The following is a 17,216-nucleotide window of genomic DNA, read 5'->3' as shown; positions in this document are numbered from 1 at the left end:
ACATGTAAGAATTGCAACTTGACTTGTGAAAAATGTGATCAGGGTTGGGGGGAGGGGTGTGATTCACAGGAATCACTCTTTATTTTTTTTTTTCCAATATAGATATGTTACCTGAGTTTTGTGCTGTGTCCTTTCATCTTGTATATTGACTCAGAACTTCTTGACTACTTAGCCTTTAGCAATACTGTTAAATGAGATACTTTTCCCCTCCTTCTGCTTTAACTGGAACCTTAGGTTAGGTGGAGATGAATGGATTATCTGTTTCACTGGAATATATAATCAGCCTTATCTTCTTACAAATTTTATTATTCCTTCCATTTCTTTTAATTCTGTTTCTGTTGTAAGTAGTACATAAGATTATGTGATATGTTGAAACCTAGCGGTGGCTGCTTTTCTTCCTTGCCTCAATTCACTCTTTTGCTTTGGGTTTGGTTTGGTTTAGCCAATCCCATTTAAGTGCTTTTCTTGAAAAATTCAACAACAGGTATTTAATTTAATAGTCTTTCCAAACTTGATCTTCTGAAAATTTCTTGCCATGTTGAAATAAAAAATAAACAAAAAATACCTCAAACACACACCAAAAAGAAAAAAAAAGCCAAACCCAAAAACTAGTGAGGAGGAAGAATAGGAAATGTTAGTCATATATTTTTATTTTAAATAAATTGAATTCACTGGATGACTTATTTTCTGTAGTTATGCAATGAAAAGTTTCCAAATGAAATCTTCTCATGGTTCTCAAATTAAAATTGTGGGATGTCTTGGCATCTTTCCCTGTTTGAAAAGGAAAAACGATCTAATCTTCTTTGAAAATGGGTTTCTTGGAGCTGGCTATAATGTGGGAAAGGTTTCTGTTAGCGGTTTTGCTGTCATTTCTCTAAGGTTTACTGGTTTGCATTTTTAATTTTCTTCATGTTTATGTGCTTGCAGTATTTGCAATGTCACTTCAGTTTTGCTCATGAAGCATTCTAGCATTTATCTTTTACTCACTGCTAATGTTAGATCTTTGTAATTCTTGGTTCCTACTTTGTCCTTTAAACTTCTCCTTTCTCCCTGTCCCCTAAAAAGATTGAAATGTTGACTAAAGTGGGGAAAAATGCCTGTCTACCAGGTTACCTTTTCACCATCATGCTGTCTTAAAGTTGGTTTTCTCCTGTATTTTTGCGAAGCGTATTTTACAAAACATACTGTATGTTGTTCTTTGGTTTGGGTTTGGGTTTTTTTTTTCATGGTGGTGGTTGTCAGGGTTTTTTTAAATCTCTATATACACATGTGCAAATTGCTTGTCTTGGGTTGTGCATGTTTGCTCTTCTCCCCCTAAACTATTTATTCTAACATGATGAAAGCATTCCTGTTTGGTTGTTGAGAGTTGCCTCAGAGATGGCTGCCCTTCAGTGGAGAATGAAACGTTTTGGGTTTTTTTGTGAAGTTTTACACCTAATGCATTATAATACTCAAAAGCTAAAGAATTACCATTATTCCTTTTAGAGACTGGTGCTATATTAGGTTTTTTTTTTGTGCTTTGGTTTGAGAGAAAGTGTAAAAAAAATCTCATGTAATAATTCTTTCTATCCCCTCAAAAGACTCAAATGTCACCTGAAGTGGGGAAAATACCTATCTATCCTTTCATTACCACACAGAGAAGAAAATTTTTTTTGAAAAGTGAATTTTTAACTTCTTTGAATTGGAAAATAACAAAGGCCATAATATGATGGAGGCATAGTGCATTTAGTAGTGTAAAATAATTGAAGGGGTACTGTATACCCAGTGGTACTTAGAGGACATTTGTAGGAGGAGGCATCAAAGCATAGGAGACAAGTGTTTCTATTTGTAACGTTTACTTTTAGTGCTTTACATGCTTCCCCATCCCTTTTGTGGCCCTTTCCTCCTGTGGTAAGGGGGTGTATTGTGGGAAGGGGGTCCAATACCGGAGGACTTCCTGCTTGTGGACCAGCAGGGAAGCGATCATGAGAGGGCATGGGGGCACAATAGGAAAATGCAGATGATACATGATGGTCATTGGTGGCACCATGTAACATGAAGATTTGTGATGTGGAGGAAGGAAGAGCACTTTGCCAGCACTTCCACCACAAAAGCTGAGGGAGACTTTTCTGTGTTTTTTTCCCCAGAAATGGAGCCTGAATGGAGTTGAGGACTATTGTGTTCTTTTGCCATTTAAAACTACCACATACGGTTTTCATTCTAGTGCTGGGAAACAGAAGCCAATCAGACTTGCCCATGCAGATTTTTCTGCTGTACCGCAAACTGAGTGAGGCTAGTAATGGACATTTTGGATTTTTTACATTACCTAGGTGTAGATGGATGAAATACTAAAATTGTACTTTGATCAAGCAATCTGAAAAATCTGATATGCACCAAAATCATTCTGTTCTCTAGCAGTATGTGCTGCTTGGTTTGTGCTTATGTAAAAATGCAGAAAGAGTGTTATGCAAGTGTGTGTTTCTTTGCTTGACACTCACTACGCAGCCACCTGTTATAACAGTATAGATGGTTCCCAGTATGAGATATGGGAGGTATCACAAGCTTTGCTGCTTGTGAGGAAGTATGTTTACTAACCTTCAGAAAACAGATTTTGTTGCTAGGAAAGTAGAATTTGAAAGCCTTATCAAGTGAATGCACATAAACTTTGAAAGTAGTACACAGGCTGGAAGATAATGTTGTGCTAGTAACAGGAACTGAGCAGTCAGCTGACTGGTTCTATAGAAAACTTCTGTACTTACTCTGTACTTTCTAAACTACAACTGGGGACAAGGGTAGACTTACAAGCTTTTTTTTTTTTTTACTATCTTCAGATTTAACAATTGAAAACATTAAAAAAAAAAGAAAAAAAACCCAACACCCTTCTTGACACTCTTGTGCAATACTTAATAGAAAAACACCTGACTAGTGGCTTAAACTCAGTATCAATAAACATCATTAATTATGCATTGTCAGACCATTGAGGGGAATTTATTCTCAAAATAAAAATGAAGACACTAATGGAATTTGACAAAGTCTATAAAGGATGGTTAGTTCTGTCTCTACTGTCACCTGTAGTTAGATATGTGGGCACACAGTGCTTCCAAGTATCTCCGCCTGTGTGACTTTATGGGTAAAACAGGTTGAAGAAGGTGGCTGGTTTGGAACATAACAAAGTATTACTTGCAGTTTTGACAAACATTAAGTTTTAATGAACTTTGAATTGTCACTGACCACATTGAAGGAGGTAATGTTCACCATTTGATTAATTAATGTGACCCTAGACCTTGGAGTTCCTGAGCTGTAAATGCTTAATATGTAATTTATACCAAATATTTTCATAATCTCGTATGTAAATCTTGAATGTAAATCTTGAATATGTTCTTTGAGTGCTGTAGTTTTATTTCCTATTATTGTCTGCAGCATCCTTTTACTGGCTGTGTAGCAACCTTAACATAGACCCATAATGTCTTATGCAAAGGTAATGCTGTGTTTTGTCCCTGCTGACTACTGAGAGCTGTAGAAAGGATTACACTTGTGTATGTAAATCAGATCCATTCCACTACACATATGCACACTAAGGACCGATCCTTAGAGTGTAAATCACTGCAGGTGTTTGGAAGATAAATTGCATAAATATCTGGCCTTATGAGAATTTAATTTTTTTCTGAAGTTGATACATTGATAAAAATTAACAATAATGTTAAGAAATAGTAATTCTGAAGGAGTTCCTCGTTATCTTGATACTTTTCTTAAGGAGGGTCTTGAAATAGGAAGTTCTAATCACTGACTATGGCTTTCTCTTAAATGAAAAACTACCTATTCCTTGCTCAAGGTGAAAGCTCTGACAGCTTAAGTGTATCAGGAAAATAGCGATAACAGTTTCCTTTATCAATAATTACAGTCTTATTGGTATGTGGAAACTTAGTAGTTACGCATTAGCAGTTGCATTTGTAATCTCCTTTGTGTCTGTTGGCATAGCACTCCTAATGTTGATTTAGTAGTTTTTTTAATGTTCTTTTTCCTTGGTGTTTCATGACCTAATATATTCAACCATTCAGTTTGTTTAGCCCTTTCTATCAGGCTGCTCTTCCTGGTACCTTTTAATCTGCTTAACATTTGTTTTGTTTGCTCTCTCTTAAGCTGTCATTGAAATATTTTCTTACCTCATCTCTGGACTCAAGACATTTGTTATTCTTCTTGCTGCCTCACCTTTCAGTTTCTTAAGCAGCTTAATACTTTAGTCATTCCTATAGAGATTTCCACACAAGCCCTCAGATTTTTCCCTACAACTTCCTTCTCATACCTACTATTCTGCAACTGTGTCAATTACTGTGTCAATGAAATGCTGATAACATTTTTAATTATGAAGAAGAATTCTCAAGTAAGACCTGAGGTTTGTTTTCCTATCAATATTATTTATTTGTAATCTGTTACACCCAAAATGTTTGAATACTGGGTTTTTTGGTTTGGATTTTTTTGGTTTTGGTTTTTTGTTTGTTGTTTTTTTTTTTTTTCCAGTCTAATTTCCCAATGAAATGAGGCTCTTTCAATCATCCAGTTTTGACCCTCATAAATTCCAGTTCCACTGGCATTTCAGTCAAACCAATAGTGAAATTTCTGCTAGCTTTCTGTAAATTAGTATCTGGCTCAAAGCCCCCTTTTTGATGTAGTAGCATAAGCTGAACTCTGATTTCCAAATGTGTTCTGTCTTTGTAAATCTGTAATCATCAGTCTATAACCAAAATATGTGTAAAGAGAGGGGGATACATTTTTTTCTATATACCTTTGTGGCCATTAACAGTACAAATCGTGTTAAGTTACTTGACAGAATAACTGCAGGTTATTGATGAGAGTTTATTTCCATGGCAATTTCAGTGATGAGTATCTATGCTATGAGTAGGTTTGGTAGTTCAGAGTAGTTGAGCACGTTTTCAAACATAAGTTTGAATGAGACATGCTTTTTAAGTGAATTGAATATACTGAATATGCTGGAGTACTCTTGGAGATCACAAAGTGATTTCCTCTAATGAAAATATTACAGGAATGCAATTAATGTCCTCTAACTGTTGGTATTTAGTCCTTAGGATCAGGCTAGATACAATCTGCAGCACTGCTGAGCTGGAATGCTGATATATGAATGTCAGGTCCTGAAAACCTGTAATTTTGTTTTGCAGATAACGCTTCGGTTTTGCTGTGGTACTTGCTAACATCAATAGAGATTTCAAGTACTAAGGTGTGATTTTATGTCTGTTAAAGACAGACTTCAGGCTTCGTTTCCTGGTTTATTTAAGGATAACTTTGTGTAAGTTCTAACTAGAACCTTTGAGAAGGAAGAGGAAATCCATGACCACTCAAGCATTTGATATTGTAAATAATTAAATTTGCTAAAATGTTAACATTTGCATTTACTTTGGAACTGCACTACAGCAGGAATGAAGGTTTGCTTTCAGCACTGAATGTGAAGCTACTTTGGCTAACAAACCTTGAATGAGAGTATTGACAATAGCCTCAACAGAACGTGCTTTGGAAAGGAGGCCTTCCCAGTAGTTCAGCTAATTTATAAAAAGCACTGAGGCATTAAAGAAAGTTCATTATCCAGACCATTTTGCACTGTGGACCAGAACCAGAAGATGAAATAGCTTTCTCCTGTAGTAGATTATAGGTGTCTAGAGGACCTGAAAACTTTAGAGAGGCTAAAAAAAGAAATGCTGTTGTTAATGATGGGATATAAGCAGTGAAGGGAACTTCCAGGTTTCTGCATCCTTTAGTATGATGTTAGGCAGCACATCAAGTCAGAAGCCTTTGTTGCTTGCTAGGACTTTTTCATATTGCTTTTTGAATTGTGTGTGGGTTTTCTGTGTGTCCATCCTGCCTAGCAGTACTCTAGAGAGAAACTACAAAGTGCTATTACTGATTCACTTGCCTTCCCCCCTCTCCTCCCTTTAGCTTTGTAATGGCTGCAGCTGAAACAGAACTATTCCTCAGAGTATGTGAGTACAAGTTGTTCTACAGCTGTTTAGGAATGGCAAAAGAGTAGAGGCTGTTTTTCACCTACTCAAAATAGTTTATAAGTTGTGCTCTATGATAAAGTACAGTTCATATGTTTGCAAAGAAAGCTTCTATAGTTTTTTAGATGTTGCAGATAATTAGAAAGCTGATGGCCTTTCAGCGGCATAGTGGTTATAATGTCATAGGTGACAGCTTATAACAAATGTAGTCATGTTTGTCCTGGTACTGGCTCTCCTTTGTAAATACTGTAGTGGTAGTGGCCAAGCTTTCAATATGTGTCATAGTTTATGGAAAAGCTTTAAAATTCATGGCAACATTTTGTGAATCATGTGCAGAGAGGTTTTATATGAAGACTCTTATTACTCCTATTTGCTTATGGGTAGCTGGATCAGAACTGTAGGTGTCAAAACTTTTGTCTAACGCTCCCTCCAAGAGTTGCTCAGTGACTCCCTTCCATTAAGATAGCTGGTCCTATGCTTTCAGAGGAAAAAAAAAAATTACTTTCAATCCCTACTAGTGCTTTAAAGTTCTGACTTGTGTGACTGTAGGTTTCTGACTGGGCTCCATTGGACAATGGAACAGGTTGCCCAAAGAAGTGGTAAATGCTTCATCCCTGGCAGTGTTCAAGGCCAGGTTAGACAGAGCCTTGGGCAACATGGTATAGGGTGAGGCATCCCTGCGTATGGCAGAGGGCTTGGAACTTGGATGATCTTAAGGTCCGTTCCAGCCCTATCCATTCTATGATTCTATGTACAGAACTGTATGCATGTCCCTTTAACATTTTGACAGTGGGAATGCTATGTTTGTGGTAAGCTATTATTACAGTTTAACAACAAAGTGAGCTGTGTAGCTTTAATGCTGTTGTTGACACAGTAACCTTATAATCACTCATCAGTCAGGATGGGATAGACAGACTTTTTTCATGCTATGTGAAGCTGAGTTCTTTGTGACAAATTGTTGCTACTTACAAAGCGAAATAACAAACATTAACAGCTTTCATTTCAATGGAAGTGCTCTTCTAATCTTTGGTGGTATCAGCTGTTGATAAATACCAGTGTCAATCAACAGGATATATACAGGTGATGCAGGAAATAGGTTAGAATATTTTGCTGCTCTACTAACTTTGATATTAGATATGAAGTAAATTGCAATTTCAGCCTTTTCAGTTAGATGAAATGCAGAAACCAGAGCAATAGGATAATCAGCAGCACTATTGGTTCCAAACAGGTGACTGTTGGAATTTTAATTCCATTAAATTTTGTGCTTTGGAGATGCAGCTTGTATTTTCAGCCATTTGTCCAGCCACATAAGCTGGACTGTGTTCAAAAAGCTTGCCAAGAGCAAATCCTTTGGAAGAACTGTTATACTTTGACCCAGGTTCAAGACATTCTAAAGCAACAAGAAATAAATATTTCTGAAGACTTATTCAATGTTCAGTTTTGTTGTTTTGGTTTGGCTTTTTCCTTCCCTACGATCTGATATATGCTTTTGTAATAGCATGCATTATTGCACTATTTTTATATGTATTTATTTCTACTTTTTCTGTATTTTATTTTGACTCCTCTGTATTTTTCTGTTGGCATTTGTCCATTATAGAAAGTTTGGACTTGGAATCCTGTAGCAACAATTTATTTAAACTCAATGTAATGAGAATTTATTTTTGATTATCCACTGTCCCCAGCAAATTATAAGAAATTCAAGAAAGTTAATTTTCTTACACAGATGTATTTATATTTTTGTCTTCTAATTTTGAAAACTTTTTCAGTAAGATGTTGCGGGTATTTTAAGCATTAATATGTTTGGATCTTTCCTTAAATCTTGTACTTTATTTTTAGTTGTCTGTCTGGGGTCCAACATAATTGCTGAGAACTGTTTAGTGTGTTGACCACCAAACTGACAAGGGATGATAGTTGGGCATCCACATTGATGAGGGCTTTCTTGCTGAATACAAAGAACTTTTTGACTTTCCTTTGTGAGTTGGACAGAGCTGCTCTTGAGAGTTACTTGTTTTTTCTTTTGGAGAGACTGCAAGATGTGATGTAACAGGCTGATCTGTAGCTAATATCAATGTGTGAGACTGGATCCTGGAGTATCTGCTTGATGCAAATGAGCTAATGGATCCAATTTCTAAATAATAAACTTACTTTTTCTTGGAGTGCTAAGTAATTTGGTTGCTTTGTTTGTAAGCTGAATTTTATTATTCATTGAAAATAAAGTTTTCTGAAGAAGTTCGTACCGATGCTTGTAGCTCCCGATACCAGTTAGGCTGTGTCCTAAAGAGATGGGAGAGAATTATCAGAAACCAAATTGCACACATGGGACTGCTCTGTAAGAACCAAGGACATTTTGTTCATAACTTTTTAGAGAACTTCCAGGTGATCTGAAAAGTATGAGACCATGCTTCTCAGTAGGTGCCATATTTATGCCTTTCAGAGCATAAATGCCAAATGTAAACGCAAGAATGATATAAGAGGATGTCATGTAGCCTTTAACTGAGGGTAGTTGGGAAGAAGGGAAGTGAAGAAGGTATGTACTTGTATCCACCGTGGAAATATGATAAAATTTATTGGCCATGAGACCTATTTTTAAAACACATTAAAATTAATGGAAGTAACTTAAGGTTGGTTTGTTCAGTTACATGAGACTCTTGAAGGCATGACAACATGACTCATGCATACTTTTTTCACTGGTTTTAGGGATGTTGTAGATGATGACTGTTCCTCTCAGCCTCTGTAAGAGACTTTCTTGTAAAATAAAATAAAATTTAATAAAAACCCAAACCAAAACAAACCAAGAAAAAAAAAAAAAACAACAACAAAACAATCTAAACCTTGATCAGCATACTGACATCCCAAAATGTTCTTTTTTAGTGGGAAAATGCTACTTTGGGCATCTTGTTTAAATGCAGTAGCAAGACAGATGTCATTAATGTACCCTATACCTTGGCTGTTGGCATGTTTAAACCCAGCTGGTAACTCAAAACCACACAGCCGCTTGCTATGCCCCTCTTCCTTCCCCCCCCCTGCTCCTGGGGAGCTGGGGAGGAGAATTGAGGGTGTAAATCCCATGGGTTGAGATGAGAACAGTCCAGTAACTAAGGTATAACACAAAACCACTACTGCTATCACCAATAATAATAAGGGAAATAACAAGGGGAGAGTATATAAAAATAAAAAGGGAAAAGGAGAAAAAAGCAGTAAACACAAGTGATGCACAATACAATTGCCCACCACTCACTGACTGATACCCAGCCCAACCCAAGCAGTGATCTGGGCCTTCTGTGTAACTCCCTCCAGTTTATATACTGAGTGTGACATGCTGTGGTGTGGAATACCCTGTTGGCTAGTTTGGGTCAGGTGTCCTGTCTCTGCTTCCTCCTGGCTTCCCGTGCTCCTCCTCCCTGGCAGAGCATGAGACTGAAAAGTCCTTGGTTGGAGTAAGCATCACTTGGCAGCAACTAAAAACATTGGTCTTATCAGTGTTGTTCCCAGGCTGAAAGTCAAAAACGCAGCACTGCACCAGCTACTAAGAAGGAGAAAAACAACTGCTACTGCTGAACCCAGGACACCAATAAATGACTGTTAAAATGTGGATTTATTTTATTTGTTCAAGGTCAGGAATATTTCTGCTTTTCTGAGGTTCAGGGATGTCCTATTCCTAAAATTTGTTGGATTTTGTCTTGTTTTTTTGGGTTTGGGGGGTGGAGGGTGGGTGTTTTTATCTCCAAGCACTTCATTAAAAGAAGATCAGATTAGTTTGTGATTATGGTACTACATGTATTGCCTGGAGTGGTTTTAATTGATTAACAGTATCTGAACTATAAGGATATCAATCCATAAGGACTTTTCCTATAATCGTTTTTCCTTTGTCTTCTGTGTAAACCTTCATCCCTTTTTCACTCTTTCTTCCCTGAAATACCAGAGTAAGCAAACAACATGATAGGAAGAACATGTGATGGTTTAATTTCTGTAGGACTAAACTATAGAAAATTATGTGCTAGGTAGAAAACTGGGAACGTGTTGGAGTATTCCCTGAAACCACAGACCCACGTGCGGAAATTAAGGTGGGGTTGCCACCCAAACTGTGTCTAGGTGAAGAGTTTCTTTTTGAAAGTGAAGGCAAGGTGCTTGCTGAAGCTGAAAATTTACTTTGTTTCATGGCATCTTATCAAGGCTGCTTTTTTCTCCTTCAACTTTCATCCCACCCCCTCCTGCCAGTTTTTACTACATGTACACTCACAGAAGCAAACATGTCATCTTCCCTTCAGCCTAAAAAAAAACCCAAACCCAGAATATTTATATTCTTGTTCTCCCTCAGTCCATCTGTCCTGCTTCTACTGTTGTGACCCAGTGTTGTTCTGCTTTTCTCACTTCATGGGATTGCACTTCAGGCACAGTATGCAGTGCCATTTTAACTGTAGATGAGTGATGAGAGAGAAGACATAGTGACATCTGTCAGCTGGGAGAAAAGAATGGGTTGGCAGAAGCATTGCTGAAAATAAAATTTAGCAGCAGAGAAAAAGCAAGACTTAAGACTTTCCATGAAGCTAAGGAAGTGGTTTTATGCATTTATTTTATATGCTAAGGAACTTAAATTATAAAGCATACAGTTAGCAAAAGCATGCATAAACACAAGTTTGGGACAGTTCTGTGATTTTTCATCTACCTCTTCTTCCTGAGGTGCTGGGAATGGAGACTGCCTGTGTGAGCACACATCATTTTGAAATGCGAGTATACTTGCAGGAATCGAGCATCTTTTTTCTTCTTTGATCTAGTTTATCCTTTCTTACATTGTACCGACACAACATAGGACTGTTCTTTGATTTCTTTTGACTGTATTTAAGTAGTAAGCTGCATCTTATCCCATTGTTAATGCTGTATTTTGGAAGAAGGAAAGGTATATTCAGGCTCCATAAAGGCTAAAGAAAGCCAAGATCTTGCATTAAATAAAAAAGGGGCAGGGTGGGTTCAATATGGATTGCAGTATTTCAGAACACAGATTGGCCAGCTGGTGTGGGACATCTGCTGAGATACTCCTGCAGGAATGAGGAACAGCAGTACCCGGAAATACATTAACTTGCATTCAGCTGGGATATAGCGCACATCTGTTTAGGCAGGAGGGGACAGTGAACATCAGCCTGGAATCCCCGCTTTTGTGTATGTTGAAGCATGTCTTGTTTAAACTGTTAAAACCTAGCAGTCCCAGTTTGGACTCATTGCTCCTAGTAAGGAGGTTTTAGAGGATTGCCTATCCCTTTTGAGATGCATTACATCAGCTTCTGCACGAAGCATGACTCCTGGCATCCCTTAGCAGAGAAGTGCTAGGATATGGCAGGTGTTTTTACTCACCACTGTGTTTTCTGGCTGTAAACCCGGTGTGTTGGCAGACTGGGACTTGAATTATCATTAGTTTTTAGGTTAACACACGCTTCATAAGAACAGAAGAAATTTATGTCTAGATGTCCTCGGCTGGTCTGTAGCAAGTTGTTCTGCAAACAGTTGCAAACAGAAGTACAGTGTGCTCTCTTCAGAGAAAAATCTAGGAAATAGATCAGTATTTGCATTAGGATCCTAGTGTGGGGTTTTTTAAGAGGCTGATTGTGGTACAGTAATTACGCAGCATCAAGCATGGTGGTACAGTGCTGCAACTGAATTTGTGTCATTTGTGTATGGATATATATGTAAGAAGAGAATGAGAGATTCCTGTGACTGAAGGTCTGGGAGGCTGCTACAACAGTTGTTTAACCCAGCTTTAAATTTTATAACAAAACCTCACTAAATTGGTACTCATTAGCAGTATACATTGCTAATGGCTAGATCTTCCTAATCATTACCACTGCATATTCAAAGTAATTAGTCTGTAACAATGTCACTATCAATTAATTGTGAGCACACGGTACCATAGAGCTGGTGCCATGTATTTAGCGCAGATAGCTATGGTCCTTGATGTTCCAGGCTGTCACAGGTGCCTTTTCTTCTTGCTTAGCAGTTTTATTCCTCCTTTTCAGCATTTGCTGCTATTGAAAGAAAAGCAGGGTTTTTCCAAATCTCAAGGTTGCACTTCAGCAGTGACTAAGAATTGACCCTCACTGGGTTGCTTATGGTTCTGGGGCCTCTAGTTTCAACCTGTGCCCGTATTTTCAAGGCCTGTGTTGTTATCTCATATCTAAGCTCTATGCCGTAACAAGAGGCACCTGGTACCCAGCTCTAGTTCTAATTCACACAACAAGTTCTCCTAATAATTTCACAAGCATAAGAGGCCAGAATTTGGGTACATTTGCAATAGGAACACAGCATAGGGCTTGAGGCCTGTTCATAGCAGTGGCAATACTATTTTTGCTGAGCTGCTTGGTACAAAACTGCATATACATCGTTTACTAGTCATGCTCTGTAAGTTTACTAATGTTTGAGTTCATAACAAGTAAATAATTAAATACTACTTAATCTTCAGTTACTTTTATGGGTGGAACAGCTTCTGCTTTGGCTACAGAAAGTTAAGGTTGTAATAACTGTGGAGGGTAGTGATGAACAGCACTGCATTAAACTGATGAACAGTTGAATCCTGACTATCCTGAGGATAGTGCTGTTCCAAGGTTACCCTGAATAAGTACTACTTCTTACATAGGTACAGATTAGACAGAGAGCATCAGGCTTTTTATATGTCCTATGTACAAAGAAACATTGTTTAATATCTTGAAGATGATTAATTCTCCTTTTTAATTGTGAAGACAAATACATGGATTATGTGTCACCAAAATCTGTTCACATGAAGATTGTACTCTCTTTTAAGCAGTTAAAAAAAAAATAAATAAAAAGGGAAAGATTATAAAGTCTTAAAATGCCGAGAACTGTGATTTGCCTCGCTGAAGTACAGATCACTTCAGCATTGGAGTCCTTTCCTGATATGATTCTAAATAGCATGCGGGGTTTTTTGTTTGATGGCACAGACCTGGTAATGTTATCCTCTGTAACCAATGAATTGACCAGCTGTTGAACAGGATTTTATTAAATACAGAACAGGGGAAAATGTGGTTTTAATGAAGCTGTTTAATAGTCTTAGTTCTTTTAGGAATTCAGAATTCTTACATTTGTTTAAATGGGTACAAAGTTAGCCTTTTCCAAAAAAATGTGCTAATCATTTTTGTTAAGGGTAGAGGTAGTTCTGTTTTAAATCGTGCCATTTTTCACAAAGGGTGTAACTTGTCTGTTTGAAGCGTAACAAATCACAACAAAACACCAGTGTATTGGTTTAACTGTGGGGAGATTTTTGTTGGAGTTAAATTTAAGGAAGAATATAACAAAGCTGTTCTGTATTAAAGTTTTTCTTGCCCTGTATATCTTTTCACTTTCACCCTGTTTTTCACACTTGGCATTTAGTTTTGGTACATTAGCTACTCTCAGTAAATCAGGAGGAATTATCTTCTTAACGGTTTTATGAACAACCTCACAAGTATGGCATACCGAGTTCACAGAGGAGTGCTGGAATTATTTCAGGAGTTGTCTTAGAGTGAGACAGCCTCTTTCCAGAGGTTAGAAAAACCCCCAAGCTCCAATGGAACAAAAAAGCCTGTCATTCCTTAGAGGCATGTGCAAATACATGTTTCCATATCCTCTTCAGATATGACTCCTATTGTGTATTTTGAAGACTAGGCCAGGAAAAGGCCTCAATAGTTAACAGGATCAGCTCCTTTGCAAACATTTTTAAGGGAAGGGGGAGAATAAGGATAATGTTCTACTACTTTACATTCAGGAATGGCTTACTTGGTAGTCATAACTGACATATACTATCAATATAACTAGCGTAAGGTGTCCCTGCCCATGGCAGGGGGGTTGGAACTAGATGATCTTAAGGTCCTTTCCAACCCTAATTATTCTATGATTCTATGATAACTAGTTAGTAAGCATGATGAAAGTCTGTGATTGATTGCAGTAGAAAAAAAGTATGTTTATTTTTTCAACTGTTGCTCATTGCAGTTATTAATTCCCTGTTAAAACAGAAAAACAGAGGTATTTCTGTGTTGCTGTCATAATGCATTCCACATAACTCCTTGATATCTTCTGACCATTGTCCACTTAGATACCGCATAATGAGTCATTATAGATATGTGGTAATCATTAACTGGCAATAGTTGTATTGCAGTCCATGACATCTGCAAATTTAGGATTAAACATATACCGAAGTCAGTATGGGTGTGGGTCCAAGCCACAGAGGTGGTGGAAAGCACAAAGATTCTTCTCTTGCACACTTTACAATCCTCCATGGACACCAGCAGTGCTGTAAAGATAATCAGTTAAGTATATATTGTTGGGCATTCATCAAGTTGCTAGCCACTGGAATTGCTTAAGTGGCAGTAAAAACGGGGCTGGTTTGCGGTTTTATTGCTTTTAGTACTTGAAATAATGGGGGCCATTCTTCCACCTGTCAATGAATTTTAATCCTTTCTAATGGCAAAACTTTAATATTCGCTGTCTACCTTGCTACAGTTTTTGAGGGGATTGAAGGCTTTTTTTTTCTTCTGTTGATAAACAGAATGGCAAAGTCAACAGTTGTATTTAAGTAGATCGTTTTCATATGTTAAACATACACTGGTTTTGTAATCTTCTTTGTTTCTGTTCTAGAAATTGAAAAAGAAAATTGTGAAATACTTGCATTTTTCTATTACTGTTTGTAATGTTTATTCTGTTCTGTCGGTTTTCTTCCTAGACAACTAGTCAAAAAAAATTATTTATACTTGCCTGTTCAAACACAGTGGTGATAGGTTGACTTTTTTATTCAGTGTTTCCCACTTCACAAACAACTGATAACTGGGGAAGAAATACTGACTGTTATTACTGCAAATCCTATTGCTGTAGAGGACACTGTCAATTCTTACTTGAAATTAAGCCATTGAAGGATTCTATACAGAAAATTTCCAATTTCTTTTTGTGACATTGTTTTAAACTATGATTTTTTTTCTGTATTTTATCAGACCAGATATTGCAAAGAATAGTAAAACATTCAGGTTTTAATGAAATAACAATACTCTACTTTTTAGTCAGTCCAGGAGTGTCCCAAGGCTATAGTTACATAAATTCAGAGAAGTAAAACTTCCCTCTGCCATTTCTTAGAAAATTAACTTTTATGGAGAGCAACATTAAACAGAGTACTTCATTTTCTCTATTGATACTAATCATTTTCTTTATTGAGGCATTTTAAGTGTGGAAAAGGTCAGCTTGAGGGCTTTGTAATCTTTTTCACTGTACTTGCAATTCATTTTTCTGCACCATTCCTCCTTAAGCAGACAATGGCTGCAAATTGTCCTGTTAGCAATGTACATGCATGGTACAGTTACTGCCTTGTCTGATGTTAGTGTACTGTGTAGTGCACGTTTGCTTCTGCAGTCGATAATAGTCAATAATGCTAAACTCACAAGACATTTTGGAAGATAAGCGGTCCAAAGGTATTTCTGTCACTCTGCAGAACTGCTGGTTCAAGCGAAAGCAGAAAATCCAAAGGCAATTTTAACAAACAGAGAGCACTGCTAGCAGGCGTCTGTGTAATTATCCTATTAAAAAAAAAGAGTAACATCTGCATTATCTGTACCAGAGCAGAATGGAAGGGAGCATTATGTTCTCTAATCCTGTCTGGAAGCATTATGAAGCTAAAAGGATAACATTTTACCAAATCATGTGTTTAACATGATAGGTTACACTTAATTACCTTTTAATTACCTTTCTTCTTGTTGGGCTTTATGCTAAGGACCCTGCCTGCAGCCCTCATCACAGAGCTTTTCTTGCCTTTAGATTCTTCATGCCAGGTTTTATTTTTGAGTTTACCATAAAAAGGTGGTCCTACAGTGTCTTGAAAGCCATTATACCTTTTCTTTTTTCCCTAGTGTGTCAAAAGTTCTGAGAACATTATTTTTGTGTACAAAAGACTTGTGGCATTTAGATGTATGTGTTTTGAATTTGATTGTAAAGGGCAAACTCTTTGGACTATGTTTTATGAATAAGGAGTACTGTCCATGGCAGAGGCCACACAGGAGCAAGAGGAGATTATTTCAGCCTTCTGACTGCTTGCAGTGTAAGCCAGAAGAGTGTATTGGCTTAAATAATGTAGGTTTCTTTTTTTCTTCTTTACCCCTGGGGGAGTCTGGTTTCCTGATCACCTATCTAGCCATATGCTGTAGCTCTTGCCAGGAACTCCGAGCAGTGTCACTGCCAGCTAAAATTACTTTTTTCTGAGAGCTAAATTATGCTGAGAATTGTCTTAAGTTATCGCACTGGCAATATCACAAAGTTTTGTGTATGCACATAAAAAAAAATATGTAAAAGCAGCCTTACCTTGAAATTCAGCTTAGAAACCACTTCAAGCATTGAATTTTATCCGTATACTTAGAGGTGTTCTGCACCTGCTCAGACTCATCACTCCCTCTTCATTCTTTCCGGTGCTTTTCTCGGCTTCTTTGTGCTCTGGCTAGTACAGTACAATGTTGATACAGACAAATTAAAAATTTAAAAAAAAAAGCATATTTTCTACTCCTGTTCTGTATTAGTGAAGGTGAAGTCCTACCACAGCTGGTAAAACCTTCTAATATGTTGTGGTAACAGTGTTTCTTTTCTTTCCTTTTACAACAGGATGGAACTGAAATATGGATATACTTTGACTAAGGAGTTGGAATAAGACTGAGTTCCGCTCTGTGATACCATGACCATGGACTTGCTGTTTGGCTTCATGCTTTAGGAACTTTCATCGTAACTGTGTGAAGCTGTTGGGAATCATGGCATTCTCTCCATGGAAGCTGTCCTCTCAGAAACTTGGCTTTTTTCTGGTGACTTTTGGTTTCATTTGGGGAATGATGCTTCTGCATTTTACTATTCAGCAGCAAACACAACATGAAAGCAGTTCAGTCCTGCGTGAGCAAATTTTGGATCTTAGCAAAAGATATATCAAAGCATTAGCTGAAGAAAATAAAAATGTGGTTGATGGGCCTTATGTTGGGACAGTGACAGCATACGGTAAGTGTGTGCTCTGGATTACATGGTGATCTTATTAAAGTTTCTTCTAAATTGTCCAAACATTTTGCTTCAGAATGCTGCTCAATTGACAGTACTTTACACTGTGGATTTTCTGCACAGATGGAGAAAAGAGCCTTCACTTGTAAATATGAAATTGGAAAAATTTTACAGTTCCAGTCACTTGGAAATGAAGTTGTCTGCTAATTTTTATTACATCTCTCTAGTAGCTGT

The 17,216-nt window shown here is 37.3% G+C and overlaps 2 protein-coding genes across 3 annotated transcripts in view; one reads left to right on the top strand and one right to left on the bottom strand.

Moving 5' to 3' along the window:
• The window catches only part of ZRANB3 (zinc finger RANBP2-type containing 3), a 494,211-nt gene that overhangs the window by 118,692 nt on the left and 358,303 nt on the right, over positions 1-17,216 (bottom strand). The window lies entirely within an intron of this gene.
• Positions 1-17,216, top strand: part of MGAT5 (alpha-1,6-mannosylglycoprotein 6-beta-N-acetylglucosaminyltransferase) — a 129,300-nt gene that overhangs the window by 34,430 nt on the left and 77,654 nt on the right. For both annotated transcript variants that reach the window (XM_062606009.1, XM_062606014.1), the window contains exon 2: positions 16,605-16,985. In XM_062606009.1, the coding sequence (XP_062461993.1) occupies positions 16,748-16,985 (238 nt within the window). In that variant the 5' untranslated portion in view covers positions 16,605-16,747. The remainder of the gene's footprint in view (positions 1-16,604; positions 16,986-17,216) is intronic.

This window comes from Pezoporus occidentalis, unplaced genomic scaffold, assembly GCF_034315485.1.
Source record: "Pezoporus occidentalis ecotype Australia unplaced genomic scaffold, CSIRO_AGI_Poc_V1 ctg12, whole genome shotgun sequence".
Lineage (NCBI taxonomy): Eukaryota > Metazoa > Chordata > Aves > Psittaciformes > Psittacidae > Pezoporus > Pezoporus occidentalis.
This window is presented reverse-complemented; position numbering and strand designations above follow the sequence as displayed.